General features: G+C 50.1%; 1 protein-coding gene and 1 long non-coding RNA gene across 4 annotated transcripts in view; one reads left to right on the top strand and one right to left on the bottom strand.

The window, feature by feature from the left end:
* Positions 1–481: 481 nt before the first annotated feature.
* TNR (tenascin R) overlaps positions 482–23,103 on the bottom strand; it is a 33,074-nt gene continuing 10,452 nt past the window's right edge. The window contains 17 exon segments of the mRNA XM_039555825.1: positions 482–5,255; positions 5,682–5,845; positions 7,423–7,584; positions 8,353–8,449; positions 9,385–9,536; positions 12,521–12,653; positions 13,631–13,761; positions 14,424–14,567; positions 14,866–14,985; positions 15,634–15,777; positions 16,270–16,389; positions 16,500–16,769; positions 17,417–17,680; positions 17,793–17,882; positions 20,579–20,764; positions 22,470–22,668; positions 22,670–22,740. Of these exon segments, the coding sequence (XP_039411759.1) occupies positions 5,136–5,255; positions 5,682–5,845; positions 7,423–7,584; positions 8,353–8,449; positions 9,385–9,536; positions 12,521–12,653; positions 13,631–13,761; positions 14,424–14,567; positions 14,866–14,985; positions 15,634–15,777; positions 16,270–16,389; positions 16,500–16,769; positions 17,417–17,680; positions 17,793–17,882; positions 20,579–20,764; positions 22,470–22,668; positions 22,670–22,740 (2,567 nt within the window). The 3' untranslated portion in view covers positions 482–5,135.
* On the top strand, positions 8,443–14,669 carry LOC109145592. Of its 3 annotated transcripts, XR_002047061.2 has the most exons (4): positions 8,443–8,527; positions 10,887–11,036; positions 11,427–11,619; positions 13,690–14,669. It is a non-coding gene; the product is annotated as an uncharacterized LOC109145592 (long non-coding RNA). The 3 variants fall into 3 exon arrangements; XR_002047058.2 differs by lacking the exon at positions 8,443–8,527 and having other exon boundaries at positions 10,116–11,036; XR_002047060.2 differs by lacking the exon at positions 8,443–8,527 and having other exon boundaries at positions 10,116–11,036; positions 11,430–11,619.

Consider the following 23,103-nt stretch of genomic DNA (forward strand, 5'->3'; position numbering starts at 1 on the left):
CGCAGCTCCCTGCCTTCCTGTGGTTAGTGGACTGACCATGCTGACCTGACTTCATGGCCACTTCACTGCTATTTATTTTAACAGCATAGTTGGGCCTGGGGGGACTTGGGAGTCTCTGGTCCCACCTTCTGCCCAAGGCAGCCCTGGGGTTGGATGAGGTTGCTCAGGGCTTTTTCCAGCCCAGTCCTGAACACTTTCAAGGATGGAGATGGCACCACCAGCCAAAGTTGGGCTGCCCCAAAACTTCCTGCCACTGTTTTTTTGTTACACTGCATGTGCTAGGTCTATCAGCTGCTCTGTTCCTCAAGGTTTGAATGTGAATCTGTGCTAACAAGCCCCCCGTGCTCCTCCCATGGGGTAACCAAAGATCAGGGACAGGGCATGTGTGTCCCTTCTTGGCATGCGGTTGGGGCTGGAATGCTGCTGGGCTTGGATGCACGAGGACCCTGGTCCCACCCCCACTCCCAGACAGGCACACGGCTCACTCCTTCAGTATCTTTTATTAATGTATAGAAAATGCATTAAAAAAAGGAACTATACATAGCCTAAGAGCGGTCAGGACTAAAAATACTAGTTAACAATGGTTAACAAGCGTTGATCCCATTCTCCAAGCTACATTTTCATTACAAGGTGGGGAGGGTAGTTTAATATATTATTTATTTATATTATAGATTTTATTTATGCATTTATTTACTTTTCTCTTCCCCCTCATTTGGTTGCAGTGGTTTGTTTGAGTTCATCAGAACCTGTCCAAGGCATTTCATTGCCTCTGTTCTCCCTTCTTATTTATCTTTTTTAGGTTTTTTTAACGTATTAAGCACATTTCCAGGGTAATGCCTGTACACAGGGGGCTGCTTGTTTAGGTCTTTGTGTCACCATCCTTCTGAGAAACCACTGACAGCTGAAGAACTGCAGGCTGGGCATTGAGGCGGGTCTAGGCATCAGGATCTCCCAAGGGAAGGGCCTTTCCCTCCCACTTATCCCAAATTTCCCCTCTGGAAGGGGAAAACCACCATCAGGATTTTAGGAAGCTACCACCACCATCAGGATTTTAGGGAAGGGGAAGGTGACCCTGGAGGTGCTGGTGGTCCCCAGGGGGCTCTGTTGGGTTTTATGGCCATCCCAGGGTGCTTGGCTGGCAGAAACAGGGATGGGCTTCTTGTTTGGCCCTGGGACAGAGCCCTTTCTTAGTGGGTGTAAGCATGAATTAAAGGGGGTTTTTTTGGGTGAGAGTTCTTTGCTGGCAGTGTTTGGTAAAGTCAAAACTTGTGGGCATTTCTGGGGGGCACAGGACAGGGGGTGTGTGGTCACCCCAGGATGTGGTGGTGGGGACATACCAGCAGGGCAGCTCTGGGCTGGGATGAAGGTCACATGCTGGCATGGAGGTGAGGCACCAGGAGGGTACTTTGGCTCCTGCTGTGTTTTGTCAGGTTGCTCTGAGCCTGTTGTGGGATGGGGACACCACTGGCTGAGCCCTCACCAGCTGCATCACTGGGAGTGAAGGTGGCATGAGCCAACCCGGGCGCTTCACCTGGGATAAGCATCGCTTTGGGAAGGAGGCAAGAGTGCATTTAGGCTGGTACTGAGTTGCCCATGGTAAAGTAATGCAAAGATAAGGAGTAGAAGCAGACTTTTCCCCAACCTTTGTGTGGATCCTCTCCTGGTACCTTCCTACCAAAACCCAGCTACCCCTGGGGAGAGCCCAGCCTCTCTCCTTCTTGAAATTACTCATTTATAGATGCTATCACTTTACTAAAAGCAGCTTTTCCTTTCAGGACTCTTTTTTTCTTTGGTTATGTTTCAGTGCAGTGTGCAATGGGAAGGTGGTCTTGGAGAATGGAAACAGAGGGAAATGAAAATTAGGCAAGAGATGAAAGTTCCTTTGTGTTTCCCTCCAGGATTTTGGGGTTAGAAATAAGAGGTGGCTTTGAAAGGCTGTGAGGGTCATGGGCACACGTGGTGTTCTGCTGTGTGAAGGACTGGATGTGCTTGTTCCTGCTTCCTGTTACATGAAATGGCATCTTGCAGTGGATGCTGTGGTTTGGGTAACAGCTTCATGTTTCTTTTTGGGCTCTGGAACAAACCCAGGATGGCAGTGGAGCCACCAGAGCCCAGTGACAATTCACATGCTGGAGCCAAGGTCTCTCAAGATGAGCACTGCACCAGATCTAGGCTTGGTTTCTGTGAATTTCAGGGCCAGACCTGGTCTAGCTGGAGAATGAACTAGCCCATCCAGTTATGGAGGGTGAGAAGAAACTACTTAATCATGTACTACTTAATCAATGTGGCCATTCTGTAGCATCAACGTTAAGCACGAATTTGCTTGAAACTGCTGGCAGGAGCTTTGTCCAAAAAAAAAAAAAAAAATTAAGGCAATATAGAAAAATAACTTTTTGGGAAATTGTATCTTGTTTATGGACAATGTGAACAGGGGATGATGGCCCGAATGACCGAGTCATCATCGCTGGTTATGTGCTCGGGCTTGAGGTGGGTTATCACCAGGAGAAAACCATGATGTATAGAAGCTTTCCTTTAAAAGATTGTAGCGACTGTCTTTCACCAATGGCACGGAAAGGCATCTCCCTGGGATCACATGAGAGGTCAGGGACCAGCACTGATATAGAATAGCACTGAAAGAGTGGATACCATCTCCAAGAGTCTTTCGTACTTTGGGTCAACTGGGCTGACTCACCCTGGTTACAGGACTTGTAAAAGGGATGACAGAAATGAGGAGAGAGGGAGAGATACATGTCAGCAAACCTGTTTAGAGAATAATCAGCCTTTTTGAGGATCTTCTTTTGAACCTCCTGGAAAAGCTTGGCAAGCTTCGATTTTCTCTTCGATTTTAACTTTTGAAAAGAGAGGTTTCTTGCCTTTTGCTTGAGTGTGAATGATGAGTGTATGTTTCCACTGACATCTCTTCCTTTCACCTGGGTAGGTAAGCAAACAGCACCATCCACTGCCAATCTCTGCTGGTTATAACCACTGCTCCCTTACAGCTTTTGTTGTAGGATATTTCTTCCTATAAATTCTTGATGGTTTGGGGAAAAAATTTACTCTGCTGGTCTACTAAAAGCCTTCTTAGGCTTTAATCAGTTCCATCTGCTGCTTTTTGTTGGCTTTTGGGTCTTAAAGCAGGGTTGGGTGCTCAGGAGGAGTGACATGCTGCCATCTATGACAGTGGCCATGTCCTGCAAGAGATCTGGTCATTTGCAGCCTCTGACTCACCTGTTCCTCAACTGGTTGCCTTGTTGCCTGATTTGATGCCAAGGGGAAGTAAGAAGGGACTCCTCATTTACATACAAGATGTTGCTGAGCATCCTTTCTCCAGGTCAGCTTGTAAGTTGACCACATGAAGGACTGGACCCTGTATCTAATCTTGACCTCGGTGTTAGCTGTGATTTCATGGGCCAGTATGTGGCACGGAAAAGGAGGTTGTTTCCCACTTAATGCTCTTCTTCAGCTCTGCAGCCGTAGTGAGTAACGTCAGGACATTGAGTGTGACCATGCAAGACACACTGGCCTGAATGATAAGCTACTGCAAAGCTGCCTCTGTGTTGCCATCTGAAAGATGTTTTTGAGACAAAGCAGCTTCAGTGTGATAAAACCAAATAGCAGTGTTTAGCATTTGTAATGTTCCTTTGGCTGCAAATCCAGCGATGAGCTGCATTCTCCTTGGATGCAGGGATGAGTCCCTTCTTCGAGACCAGGCCAGTGACAATGCCCAGCATTGATCAGAGCCCTTGGCAGAGCAGTGACTTGAGCATGGTGGACATTTGGGCTATGTGGAGGTGGGGTGATGACAACAGGGTGCAGACAGAGCTATCCAAAGGGTCCATCTTCCTTGAGACAGGATAAGTTAAGGATGGGAAGAGCGAACTCATTAATTCTTCCAAGGGCCTTGAAGTGCTCCAAAATCTGAATGGAATCCCTTCCAGGAGGGGAAAGAGTTGATTTCCTGTTAGAGAGATGGCAATACCAAGGCACTGAGATTTGTGTCCCTCTTGTGATGGCATTGAAGAGGGATGGTGTAGGAGAAGGAAGGAAATGGGCATTCCTCAGCTTGCACTTGTCTCCCCTTAGCTGCATTGTCATAATTCCCTGTGTGCGTGGAGGCCCGTGGACAGGAGCACCTGAGCTGTGACAGCTGTTGGCTTCAGGCTGGGCTGCAGTTGTGTCATATCTTTTTATTGCTGCTCCTTCTCTGAGACTCTTTTGTTTGGGACCAATGACCTCGGTGAGAAAGAGCCTGATGGAATGTAGAAATAACAGAGGAAATGGGTCCTAGATTTCAGGACCACAAGTAGGGATTTTTCTCCTAAGTCTTCTAATTTAAGTCCTTTCTTCTCCATCAAGTTCAGCATAACCCAGGCAGATGTCATGGACCTGAAGTGGGCTGAGTTCAGTTTGGAGGAGTGGATAATGCAGGTTGGGGCTGGTGGAGTAGTTCTTATTCCCACACACCCCATGCACACGAGGATGACCTTGTGGTGGGACCAACACATGAGCTATGGACTCTCTGGAGTTTGCCTACATATGCAGATATTTGCCAAGCCCTCCTGTGAAAACTGGGGATGGGATGAGCCTTTGGTCATCCTCCCTTAGTCTCCATGTGTCCAGAGCCTGCACACAGGGGAGAGATGGGCCTCTGCCTGCTGGAAGTCTACAGGTTGGCATGAAGCTTGGGACCTCCCAGCCAGGAGGGGACTGGGAGGCAGGGAGAGGATGGGCATCCCTGGCCATGACTGGGGTGGAAATGGCCACACCAAGGTACCTGTGGGGAAAGTTTCTGCCACAAGCCCTGTGACAAACATTTCTAACAGGGTTTGCTGGGGATTTCTACATCTTTTAAAAAAATATCAAAAAATCTGTCTCTTTCTCTTTCTTCTCATGTTAAGGGCCAGAGTATTGGGATAGGGAGGCTGGAAATTTGGTATTTCTCTGGGACAGATGCAAAGCAATGAGGTCTTTCCTTTCCCATGGCCTTTCCCTGTGCCACGGTTCCCTCCAGCACTTGTGAGGGGCAGGTTGCTATCTCAGACGAGTAGTAATTTTTTTTTCCCTTTTCATATTATAAAATACAAACGAATTACAGAAAAGGTCAGGTGGTGGGAGGCAGGAGGGGTTCAGCTGGCTCAGAGCTGTAGGGACCGTCGCTTCCTCCCAGAGATGTTACGGTGGTTGTAAGGGCGCATCTTCATTTCCACAAAGGGGATGGAGAACTCGTGGCCTTTCCAATGGTACCAGTTAATCCCCTGGCAGGAGGGAGAGAAAGGCAGAGGGTAAAGAAAGACCCTAACAAGAAACTAGAGTGGGAGAAGAAGGAAGAACAAGGTTGATTGCTGTAGAGAAGCCAGAAGGAAAAATTTGCTAAAGCAGGAGCAAGAAACTCCCCTACTGCTATGGCTTGATTGGTTTTCTCCCACTGCTCAAAGGCTGATCAGATTTCAGGTAGGTATTTTTTTTAATCTAACACACTACAGCAGATGGCAGCGTGTGTGGGGCACAAAGCTTTAGCCTAGATGGCGTGAAGGTGGCTCCCTTTGCTCCAGCTGGTGTGGGGTCGTGCCACCAGTTCTGACCCTGGTGCACCAACCACACATCCCCAGCCCTAACCTAGGCTTGCTGACATGTTCCCCTAGAAGAAATTGCAGAGGCTTTCAGGCCAGCTCTGCCCTTACCTGACTGTGCCGGGACTCTCCGTACTTGCCGTTGAGGTTGGTGCGGTGGCAGTTCTTATACCACCAGGCCCCTTTGTAGGACATGGCACAGTTGGTGACGGCGACGTCGTTGTCCCTGTCCTTGGTGGAGAAGGGGCGTCCCTGGTGATAGGTGAGGGAGTCTCCTGTGGGAAGAGGTGCCATTAAAGGTGATGGAGTCCAAGTTATCTGGCCTTTTCACAAGGAAATTAGGATATTCTGGTTATGCGGTAGCCTGCCAAGCAATGGCTCAAGCAGCTGACAGTCTGGCAATAACTAACTGGAATTGTTCTCAGTTGGTTCATCTGCGGTCCTCTGCTGTCTGTTTAGGATCAGTGCAGACCATAGCAGATCATAGAGGCTTCTTGGCTTTGTCAGATAAAGTGCTTGGATATGTGTTTGGGTTTGAATTTCAGTGTTTCAGACATCAATTCAACCCCGGCTTTTGGCAGCCGTGGTTTTCTGAGGCTTAGCTCTGCTATATAACTTCAGGACGCCTTCAGCCTCCTTCTTTCCTGTTAGCCAAAGGGAGCTTTTTCTCTCAAAGGAGACCAAACATTCATCTTTTGAACCAAGATGCTTGGCCACCTTTTCTCTCTTTTGATAAGGGGAAGAAGCTTTTGGAAGGTGTGTGATGTCTTATCCCACCAAAACCTCTAACCTCATCTCACCTCCTCACTAGATAACTCGTGAAAGAAAAGCCAGAGAAAAATATGGTCAATTGAATGATGTACTTAAGGAGACATTCTTAATATGCTCCTTGGTGATCCCTAAGGACATATGAAGTGGACCCATGCTGGCTGTGTGCAATCCAGCTATGGAGAGACTTACTAGGAAACCTTTTGGCAATGAACCATTTGTTGAGCCCTGGCTCCCTTAGCTCAAGGTGGAGCAGAAGCTCCTTGTCTGGGTGGCTAGAAGCAGAGTTTGCATGGCAAAGGGGATGGAATCATGTCAGTGTGACACTATTTACTGCCATTCTTGGCAGTAGGTTGGATGCCTTGTGCCCTGGGATGTGAGGTTAGAGCAAGTGCTTTTTTGCACACCATCAAGATTCCTGTCCCTTCTCTTCCAGTGGCAACTAACTGAATAGGGAAATTCCTGCATCTCAGGTGTGCTGTGAGGTTCTACCTAGTACATGGTGGAAGTTTCATCATGGAGGCTTGCGCTGGGCATGTCTATCCCAGATAAAGGGGCTACAGTTCTACCCCTTCTCCCTTCTTGAGGAAGAGATCCCCTGTGCCCTCCCTCTAGCACCCACTCTCTTCTGGTGGGCAACTCTAACTGTCTTGAATCAACTAAGCAAGCAGGTGTGACAGTGTCCTTGCAAAACTGGGCAGTGTTTGGTCTTTACATGAGGAAGTGACTCAGAGGATTTCAGATTTTTCCATAGCTGTGGAAAGGCGATAAATACAGCCTCCAGCACGACATCAATAGCCAGCTGTGGCTATTGCCAAGTGAGATGACACCTCTGATGATTGACCTGGTTATTTGGACAGCAGTGTCTCTGATATTAAATACCTAATCCCCAATGGAAAATTCCGTGTCCTTAGTGGGATTTATCAGCCTGGTTTACATGATGGACTGCAGGAAGGCAGAAAGGACTATGGGTTTTCGCCTTGCCACTCTAGACAAGTGAGATATCATGTCGGGATTTCCTTTACAGTCTTGGACCAACCAGTCCCAGGATTTCCCAAGGTCCTTGCCAGCAAGGAGGCTGTACCTGAAGTGCCATTGTAGTCCCCAATTCGCAGTTTGTACAGGCTCCGGGAGTCGCCAATGGAGAACTTGTCGTAGTAGGCGTACGCCGCTTCCTGGCCATCCCTCATGTCTATTCGCAGCTCGTAGCGCCCTTGGGACGTGATCTTGTGGATGTTGTCCAAGCCTGTTGAGACAATGAAACACCCAGTGAGACCTGGTGCCCGCATCCGCTCCGTGAACAAACAAGGAAAGCTCTAGGCAAATAAAACAGCAGTGGGAAATGAGAGCAAGGAGAGGAACCAAAGAGCAGCAGCACTTGTGGTGAGTGTGTATCTGCTGGCAGTGCTGGGGCCTGAGCTCTCTGTCCTCACTCAGTCTTCACCTCCCTGTGGCTGTGAGCGATGGGTTCAAGGCCCAGGTTCAGATTTCTTCATGCTGCTGAAGCTTGGAAGATTCAGCTGTTCAGCCCTGGTGCTACTTATGTTGTGTTAAGCTCCTGTACAAGCCAGGGTGTGTTTATGCTGCAGGTCCCCTTGGCTCATGTTCAGGTTTTGGAGCAGCACACTCAATTTCAGACCTGTGCTGTGTCTCCCACTGACTCCTTTCCTGCTTTCATTGGACAGCTGACTTTCTGGCCACCAGTGCAACCTGTAGTCATCCAAAGGACAAAGGTGGGTTTTGGCCCATGAAAACTGACAGCATACCCACCTCCTCTCCTAGAAGGAGCAAACTAGGGAGCTGCTGACCTTCACAATGTGGTCTTATGTGCTGTGCCTCTGCATGACTTCCCAATGTGAAGGGCAGGGAATGAACAGAAGGAAAACTGTCCGAGGGAGGATGTAGGGGAATGTGGTGAAGGGCAAGGAGCCAACGGCTGGCACAGGTGAGCAGCACAGTGCACCTGGAGCTCAGGTTTGACACACCAATGAAAGGCAACCAGGGAAGGTCATACCCAGCCAAAACTCGTCCTCCAAGTTTCCAAAGCCAACCCGGTAATCTGCCCATTTCCGGAAGAAGTCGGTCAGCCCGTTCTGCCGCCGCTGGAAGACCTGATGTGGAGGAAGACCAGGGGGAAAATCATAATGCTGGAGATGAGAAATGGCTTTGCTGGGCTTTGGACACACAAGGTAAAGAAAATAATTTTTTTCTTTCCATTGTACCTGTCGGGGAGAAAATTGCAATGCCCATCCAGTTAGCATTAATTGCAGCCATGCAATTAATTCACGTGCAGATATAGAAACCAAAGAGATAATAGATAATGTCCAAAGCAAATCAGTGATAGAATAGGAAGGAATTGGCCTTCGAGGTTTCTGCTTCAGCTAATGCATGGTGCCTCTGGTTTTCTAGCACGTAATTCTGCTTTGAGCTGGCTCTTTCTGTGATATCCAAGGGGGTGCTCTGAAGCAGAGTGAGAGGGAAATTTACTGGCTAGAAATCAGCATTTGAGGAAGCCCATTTTTTTGGTTTTGACTATACATCTAGCAGGCAGGATTTTGTGTAATGTGTGTAAGTAAGAGTTTGACATGAATAAGATCAAAGCACCATGGCATTATTTACTTACACTGTCAGTCCATCTACATCAAGACAAGCAGTGTTTGTGCAATTCAGAAGCCAAACAGGCATTTGTTTCTGAAGTTCTCCTGTGCAGACTCAATTGGGGTGATGCCTGACACCCTCCTTCTGCGGGCAGCGTGAATCATTCCCCGTGAAAGCTACCAGCCATTAATTTCATTTCTAGAGCAATAAATCAGCTTCACTCACAGATTTTGCTCTCCAGAAGCACTGCAAACACGTCAAATAAATCAAAGGGCACTTCTCCAAGTGTAACTATTATTACCAGAGCGTGGGCCATTCCCTGTGGCGTGGGAAATGAAGCGTGTGATACTGAGCCTGCTGTCACTGCCGTGCACTGTGGTGCTTTGCTGGTAGGGGCTCAGTCACTTTGTGATGGGGACAAATGCAGGACAACCAGGTGGATACTCACGATCCAGCCGCCTCCGTCGGTGGTCATGTCGCAGTACACTGGCACCCGCTGGCTGAGGTCCCCGTTGATGGAGATGGTGTAGACACCGCTCAGTGTGTCTCCGTTCATCAGGTGCTGGGCGCAGTCCTGAGGGTTAGCAAAGACACGTCCTCCTGCAAAATCAAAATAAAAAGGCAAAATTCAAGCAAAGAGACACCTTTTCCCCATGCCTCAGTCCCCACAAGTTTCTGTGTTCCAAGTAATTCCACGGGGCGGTGAGACTTTACACCTGCCGTCAACTTCAGAGGAGTTACTGGAAAAAAATGTGTGTGTATATTAATTATTCTTCCATATGTCCTATATTGGAAAGGTGCATGGTAACAATCACGATGAATGATGAGGCATGTCACTTCTTGGACCATCTTTCTGCACTGTGTCTGAAACCCTGGGGTTTAAGCTGTCACCAGCATATTTAGACAGCTGTGAAAATACCAAAACCTGCTCTCCTCTCAGGATTGCCAGCTCCAATCAAGTTTTATAACTTTACTCATTCCAGGGGGATTCTCCTGATTCTCCATGCCCTTGGAAATGATGGTGGACTCACGCTGAACTAATTGTCACTTGCAAACTGAGCAGGAATGAGGCTGTGTGAGATGCTAGAGATAGGCAGCATGGGCTGTGTGACTGTGCTACAGGTGTTCTCTAATGAGGAAACATCTTATTTTGTGATCAGAGTTTAGGAGAGTCTTAATTATGACAATTTTTCTGGCAGTATTGCAGTGTCAACTCTGGGAACAGTGTTGTCTTATGTAAGAAAAAAGAGGGCAATACACCTTTTTCTTTGGTGTTGGTACATATGGATGAAAGAATAAATGAGTGCAGAGCTGGTAATGTGGATGTGGTTTTCAAGGATGTCTCTGTAACAAACTGAGAAGGTGTGAGGGACCTTCAGATCTTCTAAGCTGTGTGTGTCCATCACAGTTGTGTAGTGCCCCATAGAACCAAGGCACAACCCTTGTCTTTTGCTTCCCACATGGGTACATCCCCCCCCCACCTTGTGACCTGAAGACTTGGAGGTCATTACTGTGTCCAAATGTTGAACACCCCCTCTTTTTTTCCCCCATCTTCATGGTCTGTAGCACAGTCTGGCGAGACACTGTTTGTATTTTATAGTATCCAACAATGAAAACTTCTTCAATGACAACCACTTCGAGCTCCCCTGAGCTCTGTGGAGATTGCTTGTTTCTTAATTTATATTCCTATCTTTAAGAGCCAAGGAGACCTTGAAAGACATTTCAAACCACTATAAATTATAAATACTGTATCTGTTTCTTCCTTTTGTGTCATCTGTATACAATTCCCCAAGAACCTTATACAAACATGAAACAAAAGAGGCTGAACCATTAATATGTCAGAGGGAATACAAGAACCCCGGGATGTGTACTGCAAGCAGAAGGAAGCAAAACAATTTAAATTAAGCCTGGGTGGTTTTCTTTCCTTCTTTTTTTCTGGTCTCCTTAAAGACAAGTCCTTGTTCTCTGCAAACAAAATGCCTTGATGCATTGCCAGAGTAAGCTGAATTCCAGGTCCGGATGCTTTGATGAGAGATGCTGTCCGTGGATTGCATTGCCTTGGTGACAGTTCCTGGTTGGTTCTGTCTCATCGGTACTGGGGTAAGTGGGTAGAAACAGACTTGTTGCTAATGCCTATCTTCATCTTAAAAGCAAGTTAAACGCGTTGGGTGCTGCATCAGCTGGCAATGGTGGCTAAGGTTGCTGAGGTCTGAGGACATTTCTCTTTGATGGAAAAGGTGCTCTCCTTGCCTGACGTAAGTGGGTTTCTGCTGCTTTATCCCACCTGAGAAGTCACCCCCATGCAGCTTCATCCCTGACTCCCAAGCAGCCTCAAGGATCACATGTATTTTTTCATCACCTGCCTGAATTGTACTGGCTTTATTTGCATGTGTAAGAGGCAAGAATAACAGGAAAGCCTGTTCTGTAGATGCATTAGAGAAGTCATTTCTCCTTTTGTGGATGTAAATAGTTTCTGTTATCTCTTAAAAGCAGGTGAAGGGAACTTTGCATGCAACTGAGATGGGGAAGTGTATCCACAGCAGATTCCAGGAAAACTCTCCTAACTGAACTTGCAGCGCAGATGGGAGGAATTTTGGTGGACATCATCTTGAGACCTCTCAGTGCTGTTGACGCCCAGGAAAAACATGATTGGATTCAGCCCTGAACAAGATGCATTCTGTCTGTAAGTGCCCTGGGCTAGCCATGCTTTTCAAAGAGGATGAGGGACAATTTGCTTTGCATAATTTCTGTTATGAATGGTTGCAGAGAATGGCAGCAATGGTGACATTCTCATGCAAGCATCATCCTTGGAAGCATAAGTATTCTGTGAGGGTTGTGGTGACTATGGATGCCCACCTTTTGACTTTGAAAGGAAACCATTCCCATCTTTTCAGTGCCTTAGTGGATTGGGAATGCTCTAGAATTAGAGTGGGGAGGAATAATGCAATTAGATAAAGTCAGTGGATTAGATAAAGTGCTGGCCCTGCTGTCTGAGACTCCACTGGTGGTGGTGGAGATGCACCTGCTTGGTATTTCCAGGGATACCCCATCCCTGGAAACTTTCAAGGTCAAATTCAACAGGCAACCTGATCAACTTGAAGATGACCCTGCTCGCTGCAGGGGGACTGGACTAGACAGCCTTTAAGGATTCTTTCCAACCCAACGTGTTCTATGATTCTTTGATATTTGTGAGCAGTCAGATCATGTCTACAGCATGGAGCCACTGGCTGGCTCCTCTCCCAGGAGCATACCTGTTGATACATGTTGTTGATTTTAGTGGGTATTTTTTCCTCTGTTTATGCACTTGAGGACAGACATGGGCAAGGCAAAGGGCCTGGTAGATATTTCCTGGTCTGAAGCTCAAACCCCTGGGCTGGGTCTTGTGTTTGAATTATAGATCCTTCAGCCATTAACTGTTTGTAACAAAGCAGCACTGTGGGTCACAGCATCGTAAAAGTACCTCTCTGTGGATCCTGATGGAATGCTGCCTGAGGAGGGAGAGTCCCTAAGAGCAGTCCATTCCTACCATCATGACATGTGGGCTCACCTCCGCCTGTCTGAGGGGATGCAGCACAAGTCCTCACCTGTGGTGAAGGTGGTGGAGATGAAGCCGCTCCGCACGGCGTTCTGGGCAGCTTGCAGGCGCACGGTGTACTCCGTGGTCTCAGAAAGCCCCTCCAGACGGATCCACGTGTCCTCAGCATCCACAATCAGCTCCTGTACATGGGTCCCAGAAGGAGGCAGACACCAAGAGCAACAGATGAGAAAAGCGATGGGGAGCCTAAAGAGCAAGTGAGGAGGGAAGGGAAGCCACAAGCTACTGCAGCCCTTGGAGCCTGGCCGAGGAGCACTGCATGACTGCTTAGACCCCTGGACTGAGTGAACGTGAGATCAGTCAATATAGCCAACATTTCGGAACGGTTTGGGTGGGAGAAGGCTGGTTTGGAGACAGATTTAAAGGTTTGCAGTCAGTGTGCTCTGTTTCCTGGCTCTCTTGGGATCTGTGTGCCCTCGGTACAAGACATGACTGATTGCCCAAGCAGTGCAAGGAATGGAGCTGGCCAGACCTGGTTCTCAGCCAGTTCTGACTCCGTCGATTCCTGTCATGCTAATTTTTCTGGGTGTTGGCCAGTGCCACACAGCGTTATCGAACCCCTTCACAAAGCTATTATCCTCTGGCTGCTGCGAGCCAGTCACACCAGCAAAGGAAACTGGACTATGTGCCATGACATATTTCTGATAGTGTTTGTTGCAGCTCCTCCAGACAGGCAGATGTGGACATACTCATTACATAATCAAATTGTATTGTATTGCAGCATTAATTAGCTGTCTGTGCCTATCTTCCTTTTTGCAGGAAGGGCAAATGGCCTTTTTAGCATCTCTGTCTGCAGAATAATATTCTCCTGCCTCAGCTTGCTTGTGTTTCACAAGCTGTGAATTTCCCCTTTTCCTCCAAACTTCCCAGGTAACCCCTCTATGCCCATACCAGCAGGTGTGCATAAACATTTTGCCTTAGACAATCTCTTCTTACTTTTTCCTATCATCCTGCTTAGCAGGAAGTAGTGTCTGCCCTTCTGGTCTCCCTGAGCTGGTGAGCATCATTCTTTTGCTTTGTTTGGCTTCTCCTGCTCGTTTTACCATGGTCTTGTTATTCCCTGACTTGATGAGCCTCTTTTTTGTGAGGACTCGCTCACCTTCCGGCTGCCATCGGTGGATCTGTATGTCATGACGTAGTTCTCGATCTCTCCCACAGGAGGAACCCAGGAGAGCAGGGCGCTCCGTCGTGTCACTTCACTGGCTGTCAGATTTGTTGGAGGATCCAAAACTGCAGGAGTGGACAGGGACCCAGGGAAGTGCATTTTCTCACGTACAACCACCTCAGCCCTGCTTCCCAACCCGGTACACTGGGATTCAACCTCGCAACACTGAGCTACAGCGCAAAGTCCATCCTCACCCTGAGTTTCAAGACCTCATCACCCATCCCCAGTCTTGAACAGAGCTCTGCAAACCCTCTGGAAGTCCTCCTCTACCTGCATGCCACCTTAAGGGTAACAGCTGGGAAATTCATGTGCTATGGGACCTGTCAAGCTGCTTGTGAGCAAAACGGGTTGTCATGTTCTTCTGGACTATGGCCTTGGGCAAAAAAAACACCTGGTCAAGCATCTGCTCAGGAAACCACATCCAGTAGAAATCACTGAAAGAAAGGGATGAGGGGGATGGATGGATGGACAGATGTTGAAAGAGTGAAAATAATGGTTGATGCTTGTTGATTAAAATTCTGATCTTGTGTTTGGAGAACCACCTTGGATGTCTACCCTAACTCTTCCCTTATGCTGGTATTTGGGATTGGTTTTTGTGTCCTTTTGGCATGTGGCTACCTCAACGCCCACGCTATGTAACAGGAGCTTTGGCTCAGCCTTGCTGGCTGCTTTTCCTGGGGTGGGTGCATGGCTGGGGGTGAGGAGTGAGGGAGGTGACTGTACATACGAGTAGTGAAGTTGGTGCTGATGGTCTGGCTGGTGAGAGGCCCATTGGTGGCGTACAAAGAGACTGTGTAGGTGGTACTGGGCAGCAGGTTGCTCAGCTGGTACTCCTGGTTGTCTCCATCCACGAGAATTGTTTCTCCTGCAACTGTAAGCAAAAAGGGAAGAGTTAGGGTAGACATCCAAGGTGGCTCTCCAAAATGTGTCTCTGGATATGACCTCATGAATAAAAGCATTTCTACTGCTGAAACACCATAAGGTACTGTGCAGCAGCTGAGCTGTAGTGCTGCTGTTCAAGCTGAAGGATGGTCTAATTTTTCCTGCAATTCCTGTAAAACCCAAGGCAAGGGCTCCTTCCCTCCTCCCTCTGTGAAGGGCACCCACTGAGCCCTGGGCTTTGGGATGGGAGAGAGGTCAAGGCGAGCTGGAACAGAGCCCCGCTGTACCTGCATGGCGCGTAAGGATGAGGACATAGCTTTCCACCTCCGACAGCGGCGGGTTCCACTGCAGCAGCGCCTCGGTGGGAGTGATGTTGGTGGCCGTGACCCCCAGAGGGAAATCCATGGCTGCATGGGGGAGAGAGCCAGAGAGTCAGAAGCATTAGGAGACTAGACTATGAACTGGAAGGGCTCCTTGTGGCACGTGGTTCTATGTCCTGCCCTGCTGCCCAGACACGTGTGCCTGCACAGGAATTACTGCTGCCCAAGCTGGAGTGCAGAGATGTCATAGCTTGTGCTACTCTGCTACCTGGGCTGCTCTTCCACTGTTTTCTTGATGCACAGTCCGGCATGTTAGGGGTTTTCTTTAGGTTTTGAGGAGTCTGGCGATAGCAGAGGGTTTTATTTTTGCAGCAGATGCTGTTTGTGACAGGGCTTCCCCAGGGATTATTTCTGGAAACCTGTACTCTGTTCAGGAAAGGTTGTCATGATTGCCCAGCATCATGTTTCTGGCTTCCCTGGGCCTGGTACACAGCTTTATCACTTTTACCCATGACTACCCATGAATATTTGGGATAAACTTTGCTGAGACATACTTCAAAAGCCCACACTGAGCCCTTGTGAGCCCTGCTTATCATCTCCAGCTTGCATCTGGCTGGTGTGAGGTCCAGCTTGCCCTCAGACACCTGAGTATTAGTGTAAGCAGGGACTGCCAGCCCTGCCCAGGGCTGGACCTGACACTGTTTGATTGTTCCCTGCCCACCAGGAGCTCCTCACCTGTGTACGCAGTGATGGAGGCCAGCTCGCTCTCCTCCCGGCCCCGCACGCTCTTCACCCCGATCTCGTACTTGGTGGCAGGCTGCAGGTGCAGGAGGGGGTACTCGATGGCATCCCTGGAGATGGCCATACTGTCTGTCCTCCCTGCAGACATGGAGCCAAGAGCTTTGACATCACGGCTGGCCCCATCCCTGGGGCTCAGGAGGGGCTTGGGAGGGGATGGCAGGCCCACAAGACACTGGAGGTAACTGGGTTTCGTGCCTGCAGGTGCACTCCTGCGTGCCCATCACTCTGCTGGCAGAGCATAAGACAAAACTGGGCCCAAGGGAGATGAGGTAGTGGGAGTGGGTGAGGGAGGTGGGATTTTATGATTGAGCCCTGAATTTAACCGTCTCTGGGGAGGGCACACTGCTGGGGGCCATTCCCTGTGCCCCTCTGTGCCGAGCTGGCTGCAGTGCTCCCTTCCCATGCTCACCCCAGACACCCCAACCTCTGCCCTGTAGCCAATCCCAGTTATTCATCACTTTGCCCGGAGCACTGGGATGCTGCCTGGGCGAGGATGCTCGGGCCAGCAGATGGAGGGAGGGTTGGCAGCTGTGAGCTCAGGGCACGAACAGGAGCGGTCTGGCCTGTTACCTTCAGCAGCACGGTAGGATAGTCTGTAGTGGTCGAAGGCAGCGATGGGAGCACTCCAGTAGACCATCATGGACTCCTGGGTGACGTTGCCCACCCTGAGGTCCTTCGGTGCATCAATCCCTGGTGAGATGGAGCACAAAGGAAAGCTGTGGGAGGCAGGTCCACTCCCCGTCCCCCTGCCTGCCCTCCCTGGTGCTGTCCCGTGCCTGGCGGGGGGTGTCCCGTGGTACCTGTTGTGATGGAGCCCACGACAGGCTCGGAGCTGATGGTGCCGTGCACGGCCACCAGTGACACCAGGTACTCGGTGGATGGCTGCAAGCCCGTCAGGGTGGTGTGCCTGTGGGTGCCATCCAGTGTGACCTGCTGTGCCGCCTCCTCCTCGTCCCGGGGACTGTAGGTGAGGATGAGGCGGTCTGCTGGTGGGGATGGGTCACTCCATGTGACGTTCACACTGGAGGATGTCAGCTGGGAGAAGTGCAGCTGTGAGATGGGCCGAACACCTGGAAGATGGAGAGGAGAGATGCAACCCCAACCGTCTGCAGATCCTCACCTCCACGTTTTCCCAGGGCTTGAATGGGAAATACTTAAAAGAGGTGGCAAAGCTGAAGATCTGGGCTCTCCATTGATCTGAAACTCTGCTGGGATCAAGAGGCAGAACCAGGAGGGGAAAAGTGGTGCTTCTCTCAGCTCCACCTGTAAACATCCTCCATCCCAGACCTGCATGGTGGGTGATGGAACTGTCCCACCTCAGATAGTATGTGCTGTCTGCACTTCATGACTGCAGACTTTTCAGCCAGAGGTCCTTGTGAGGTCCCCCAAGGCTTCAATTCCTCTTCTTATGGACACACAGGCCACCCTGACCACAGAGGACAGCAGAGGGCTGTCTGTTTCCCCCTGATCCTGTCTTGTCCTTTTGGGAACCTCCAGCAAAGCGTGTTCAGTGCTGCTGGCCAAAGGGGTTGTGCCACCACACTGGTAGAGCCATCCTCCTTTGGAGGTCAACAGACCCGCTCCTGTGTGGACACACAGACCCCAGCTCTCATCCCCATCACCACCTCAAGGGTTTTGGTGCCAGGGATGCAGCGGGCTAGCAGAGGAGCCAACAAGGTCTGTGCCCCTGTCCCCATCCCAGCTTGTCTTTCTCTACCTGTGAAGGCATCCACGGTGGCCTCCAGGCTCTGCTGCCGTCCCCTCTCAGCGATGATGGAGATGGTGTACTCTGTCCCAGGCTCCAGCTCCGAGAGGGTGAGCTGCGACTCCTCCCGGGACACTGTCACTTCGGAGGCCATTCCTGAGGCGGGGGTGAAGGTGATGCGGTAGTGGTCGATGGGACCCATGGCTTTGGTCCAAGCCAGTGAGATGGACGTCTCAGTGGAGGCTGTCACCAGGAGGTCCCGGGGGCTGTCAAGCTCTGCAGGAGAGGGTTGGTGCAGAGCTTTGTCCCCATGCACAGACTGTCCTATGGGGGCATCTGAGCCATAGGAGCCAGCTGTGCTTCGAGCAGGCAGTGGGGCCAAACTCACCAGTCCTGGCATTCATGGTCGCTGGCACACTCTGCTGGCTGTCCATCACGGCTGAAATCCCGATGCCATACTCTGTTCCTGGCACCAGATCTACCAGGGAGTGCAAAGAACATGAAGGGGTTTGAGAGCAGCACCTGGCAGGGTGACCTCAGGGTGCGCCCCCTTCTTCCACCTCCCACAGGTGGGGACAGGGGAGGACCCTCCAGAGCATCCCTGGGGCTAGCAGCTCTCCCACAGGTCAGTCAGTTCCTCTGCACATTGCAGAAGAGCTGAGCCTTTTAAAAAAGCCCTGTGGTTGCCTTTGGATAGGGAATTTGGATTATTTTAGCTCAGAAACGAGCCATTTTTAAAAGTTGTTGCTGAGGTCTGCTGTAATTGCTGGCAGTGAGACAGAAGCTCTTGTGTGTGTGAGCTGAGATGAGAATGATAAAATAGCTATATTTTCTTCCAAAGTGATGCAACATCAAATATTGTCACAGGGCTGGTGTCTTGGAAGGAAATAAACTATGCAGAATAAATGAAATGCACATGAATTGGGAAAGGTGCAGTCTTTCTGGGAGCCGAATCAAGCCCTGTTCCTTGGGGTGGACATATCCTGAGGTGCCTCTCTCAAAGAACTTGGGAATTGAGCTCATCCAGCTCCTTTCCTCTTGCACTGCTTTATCTCCATGGGGTATCTCTTGCCTCTGCCTGTCGCTTCTGCTTGGCTGCTGGTGGCTTTATTCCCCTCTTCCCTGTGCTTCATGATCTTTCCCACAAAGTTAGAAAAAGCCATAAACTCTCCAGCTCAGCCTCACCATTCCTTGCCCAGGGGCAGCATCCCCTGGAGCCACCAAAACCTTTCCCAGGAGGTCAGGAGAGAGGGATGCTCTCCTTCCCTGCTCTTCTCTTGCTACAGTCCATTCTTGGTAGGGATGATGGGGAGAAGATGGACCCCCTTGGCCCTGCTCAGTTAAGTGTCAAAAGCATTCTGGAAAGAAGAGCCTGGCAGAAGGGAAGGAGAAGGAAGAAATGAGCAGGAGGACATAAACCTTTTCTCTCCCAGATCTTTTGGGAAGAGCAAAATTATGGTAATTTCTGTGCAAATGCTGATTTTTGAGAGAGACTATGGCTAGGGCCAGGCTTGCTGTGCTTTTAAGCTTAAATCTTTGATAAACCCTGCTCAGTACCATACCTCACTGCAGGTAGATGAGACTGGCTGAAAGAATTGCTGGTTGCTTTCAAAGCATGGATCCCACCAGGCCCTGCGTGGCTGGAAAAAAACCCCAATGGGTTTTGCACCACATCCAGCAAGACTGGAGGACGTGGCTACTCTGTCTGTAATGGAGCTATGGGAGAGGCTCATGTGCTGTCCACACTATGACTATTGTAGCTTTTTTTTTTTTGGCTAGCAGAATGGGTTTTTTGGTTATTTTCTGCTATGACTAGATTTTTTTTAATTGGTTTGTTTGTTACATAGCACCCTGGGGACTGGAAGCAATGCACTTGGTGGAGGCACTATATAAAAATCACTCTCTACAGCTGACTTAAGAATCTGCATCTCTGCAGCTTGCTCTGGTGGGGTTTCTTGCAGCCTTGCCTGAGTCTGGCAGAGCCTTGGCAGCTTTTTTTAGTTTTATTGAGAAAAACAAGAGACTTTAGGCTGCCACATACTCCAAGGCAAGCTCAAGTCAAGCCATGGATATTATCATCACAGTGTGTGTCACTGGGGTAGTGTAGTACCTCTGCCCAAGGAGGGGGATTTGGCCCATTTTTAATGCTTCTTCTCACCTAGAAAGCCAATAAATGTCGTAAAGGAAAGCTAGCAGGAGTCCAGCACTGTGATCTCATCCTGCTTCTCCACACGCATCCTCATCACGAACACAGAAGAAACCAGCCCTAATGTTTTCCTTCTTTCTGCATTCGGCACTTTTCAAGGTAACTGCTCTGATTGCCTTGCTGCCCTCCAGCCTTTCTCATGACTGCTGCTGTGCCTGTAACTTAACTTCTGACTTTCCCACTGAACTTTCTCCTATAACTCCATACGGCAGATTCCTGAGCCCTTGAAGGTCCTAGGAAGGCAGACATGGAAGAACCTGGTGTCCTGCCATACTGAAGAGCTTCAAGATGAATGAGAGAACATTTTTGCATATAATTAAGTCTTTTCTCTGCTCAAAATATGCCACCGGAGCAGCAAATCCGTAAGGCAAGCAGTTCTAGTCAAAAAACAAGGAAACCACATCTCACATGGTGCTTTATTGTGCTGCTGCATAAGGTGTTTGGGGCTTTCCTGGCAGTGGGAGGTGGGTGGTGTTTGCAGCCCCTCTGCTGGCCTGAAAAATGTACCACTTAAAGGACTTGCTCAAAAATAGTATCTCTAGATTTGGGTCTGCTTTGAGCCCAGTTTGGAAAAAGGCAAAAAACTCAGCCAGCCTGGCTCCCCATCACTGCCCACGGGGCATCATCACCAAACAAGCTCTTTCCAAACAAGCAAAAAAGAGAAGGGTGAAATAATATTTTGCTGTAGATCAGCCTAAACAGGCTTCTTCCCATTCCTCACTTTGCTCCTTGCCAGCTCTATATGCCACCTGGACAGATCCTTGCATTACTCGGAGGTGTAGTGGGGAAAATGGGCTGTATCCCAAGGAAAACCTTCTCTCCGGTAAACAGCAAACCCCAAAACAACCTCAAACGCGTGCCAGCATAAGGGCAACTGAGTATTGGTGCTGATTTGGGCTCTCCATTGCCCTGCCTGCTTGAGAGGAGGAGGACGAGGTGGGAGGAAGAGCGCATGGGTGCATGCATACCTGCGAGGGTGGCCCGGGTGGTGGGGCCGGTGTGGCGCGGCACCAGGACCTCGTGGTAGTGCTCCCCGGCCAGGGTGCTGTAGACCACCCTGTAGCTGTGTGCCTCGGCCTCGCTGTTGTCCCAAGAGAGCTCGAGGCTGCCGGGGCTCCGCGAGCCCACCCGCAGGTTCTTGGGAGCATCGATCTCTGCGCAACACAAGGGAGAGAGGCACCGTCTCACCGCTGGGAACGCACCCTCACCCACGGGTGGCACCTGGGTGGGACAGCCGCGAGGTCCCGCACGCGGACCCTCCTCCCCAGGGGACGGCCTGGCACGAAGGGCTGGCACATTTTCTCTCACCTCCTGCTCAGCACAGACTGGGAGATGTCACCCAGAAGAGTGACGCAAATGCTGGGGCATTCGCAGCATCCTCAGCAGGTTGGTTTGGCAGCTAATCCCATGTTCTTTCAAAAAGAATACTCTTTTCCCCCATATTAGAGCAAAAAAAACCCGAGGCACTGTGAGTAAGAGAAAAAGGGCTCTGTAGTAGCCATGCATTGGCCTGAACTGCTCTTAGAAGAAAACCCTGAGCATCTTTACAGGCTCGTTCACACTCAGACATTGTCCAAAGGGTTTCTTTATTGGTGCTGCTGAGGCTGTGTTCTGAATCTGCTCTGGTTTGCACAATAAACACCTCTGGTGAGCAAGGGGTTGGGGCTGGGCACCAGCGGACGGTGGGCAGTGGTGATGGATTCAAGTCTGGGGGGTGTTTTTTATGTTGCCTTTTAGAAATAAAGCGAGGAAGGCCAACGCAGCAAATCAGTTGGGGCAAGCATCTCGTCCGAAGTATTTATCTATAGAGATACGTACACACACAGTTCACGTACCACAGTTATTATAGCAGGAGCCTCATATCCACCAGTAATGTACAGGACAATTTATATGCCATAAACCAGCACGGAAATACACGCTCTGACTCCTCCTTTATGGCACAGTAAATTAAACCCATTAGCTATCTGCAGGCTTAACATTAATTAAAAGTTTTACCGACCAGTTAGGGTGTTCAGGGAAGAGATATAAAATAAGATAACCATCATGTTTCTGGCTGTGCTGGTTTCAGCTGCTTGGCTGCTGATTCCTTGGTCAAGGCACCTGCTTTGGCTCTTGATGCTGAGTGGGAGCGAGTGTCACCTTGAATTCAGACTGTGCTGAGCGTTTTGGTGCTTTCCAGAGTGGTGCGTTGTGCTATGGGTGCTCTTAAGGATGTAAACTGCCGAATTCTGGAGTTCTAAGCTGTGGGTCTGAACGGGCACTGGAGCTGGTGGGGATGTGTGTCCCAGGCTGCAGCAAGACAGGGCCAAGATGGGGTTGGCTTGGGGTTTTATCGTCTAAATATGGGGGGTTGAGCCCATCCATGCCTTGTCACTGGCATCTGGGATCACCTGGCCTGCCCTGAGGCCCATTAGAGTACCTCTGTGGGGCACAGGGCAGAAAGAGGACCTTTTGCACTGGAGGTTTAGTGGCTAAACAGAAGAGTAGGCACTAGCAGTGGGGGGGCAGAGGGCAGTTTTAGGGTGTGTATTTTAGGGTGAGCTGAATCATTTGCTCTGCCTCGCTCTGTGATAGTATGCAAGGCACCTGCATTCAGGAGTCTCCATTCATACCTGCATCTTAACCCACTGTGTTTTCATTCCCCTCCTTCCTCCTAGCACACCACATTAAACCCCAGCTCACTTGTGCCAGGGGAAAAACAGGTATCATGAAACCCCAGGCGCACAAACCCCTCAGTTTTTCTCTGGATACGTCCTCGTTGCAGGACAGCGCATCTGCAGATGGCAGCGAGCCGCCTGCCCGTGCTTTCCAGAGGCTCAAAAATTCACACCAGATCTCCCAGCAAGGCCAGCTAGCTACCTGTGGTGAACTGGGCAAAGGCCGGCCGGCTCTCGTTGGCACCCCGGAGGGCGCTGACGGCGAGGTGGTAGCGGGCGCCGGGGCGCAGGGCCTGCAGGGAGTACTGGCTGAGGGGGGGCTGCAGGCGGAACGTGGTCCTCCCGCCCTCCCCGTCCGCCAGCCCGTACTTCAGCAGGATGGCGTCCACCTTGGCGCGCGGGCGGCGTCCACTCCACGAAGGCCACCGTGTCGGAGACATCCCGCACCAGGATCTGCGTCGGGCCATCGATGACTGCGGAGGAGGGGGGGGAAATGGGCACCTGTTATTTCGGGAGAGTTGGATGGGGAAAGGTGGAAGCTTTGGGGACACCAAGCTTCAGGGATGTCTCAACCTTACCTTCAAGGTGGCTGGAGTTAGTACTTGGGGACAAGGGAGAGAGGTGGCATGGGCAAGAGACATGACCCTGACCCCAAGGTACTTAGGGGGTTTGGTCCTCGTGGGTTCCCAGTTCCTTGTCCCAGTCTCCTGGCTCTTTCCTGAACCCTCTCCACTTCCTGTGAGCACCAGAGCAGGACCCAGCAGCACTCTCACTGGCACCCATGACAGCTACAGTGCAGCTCATGCCCTTCTCTTGAGCTGGTTGTCGGCAATAAT

Source organism: Corvus cornix, chromosome 8 (genome assembly GCF_000738735.6).
Source record: "Corvus cornix cornix isolate S_Up_H32 chromosome 8, ASM73873v5, whole genome shotgun sequence".
NCBI lineage: Eukaryota > Metazoa > Chordata > Aves > Passeriformes > Corvidae > Corvus > Corvus cornix.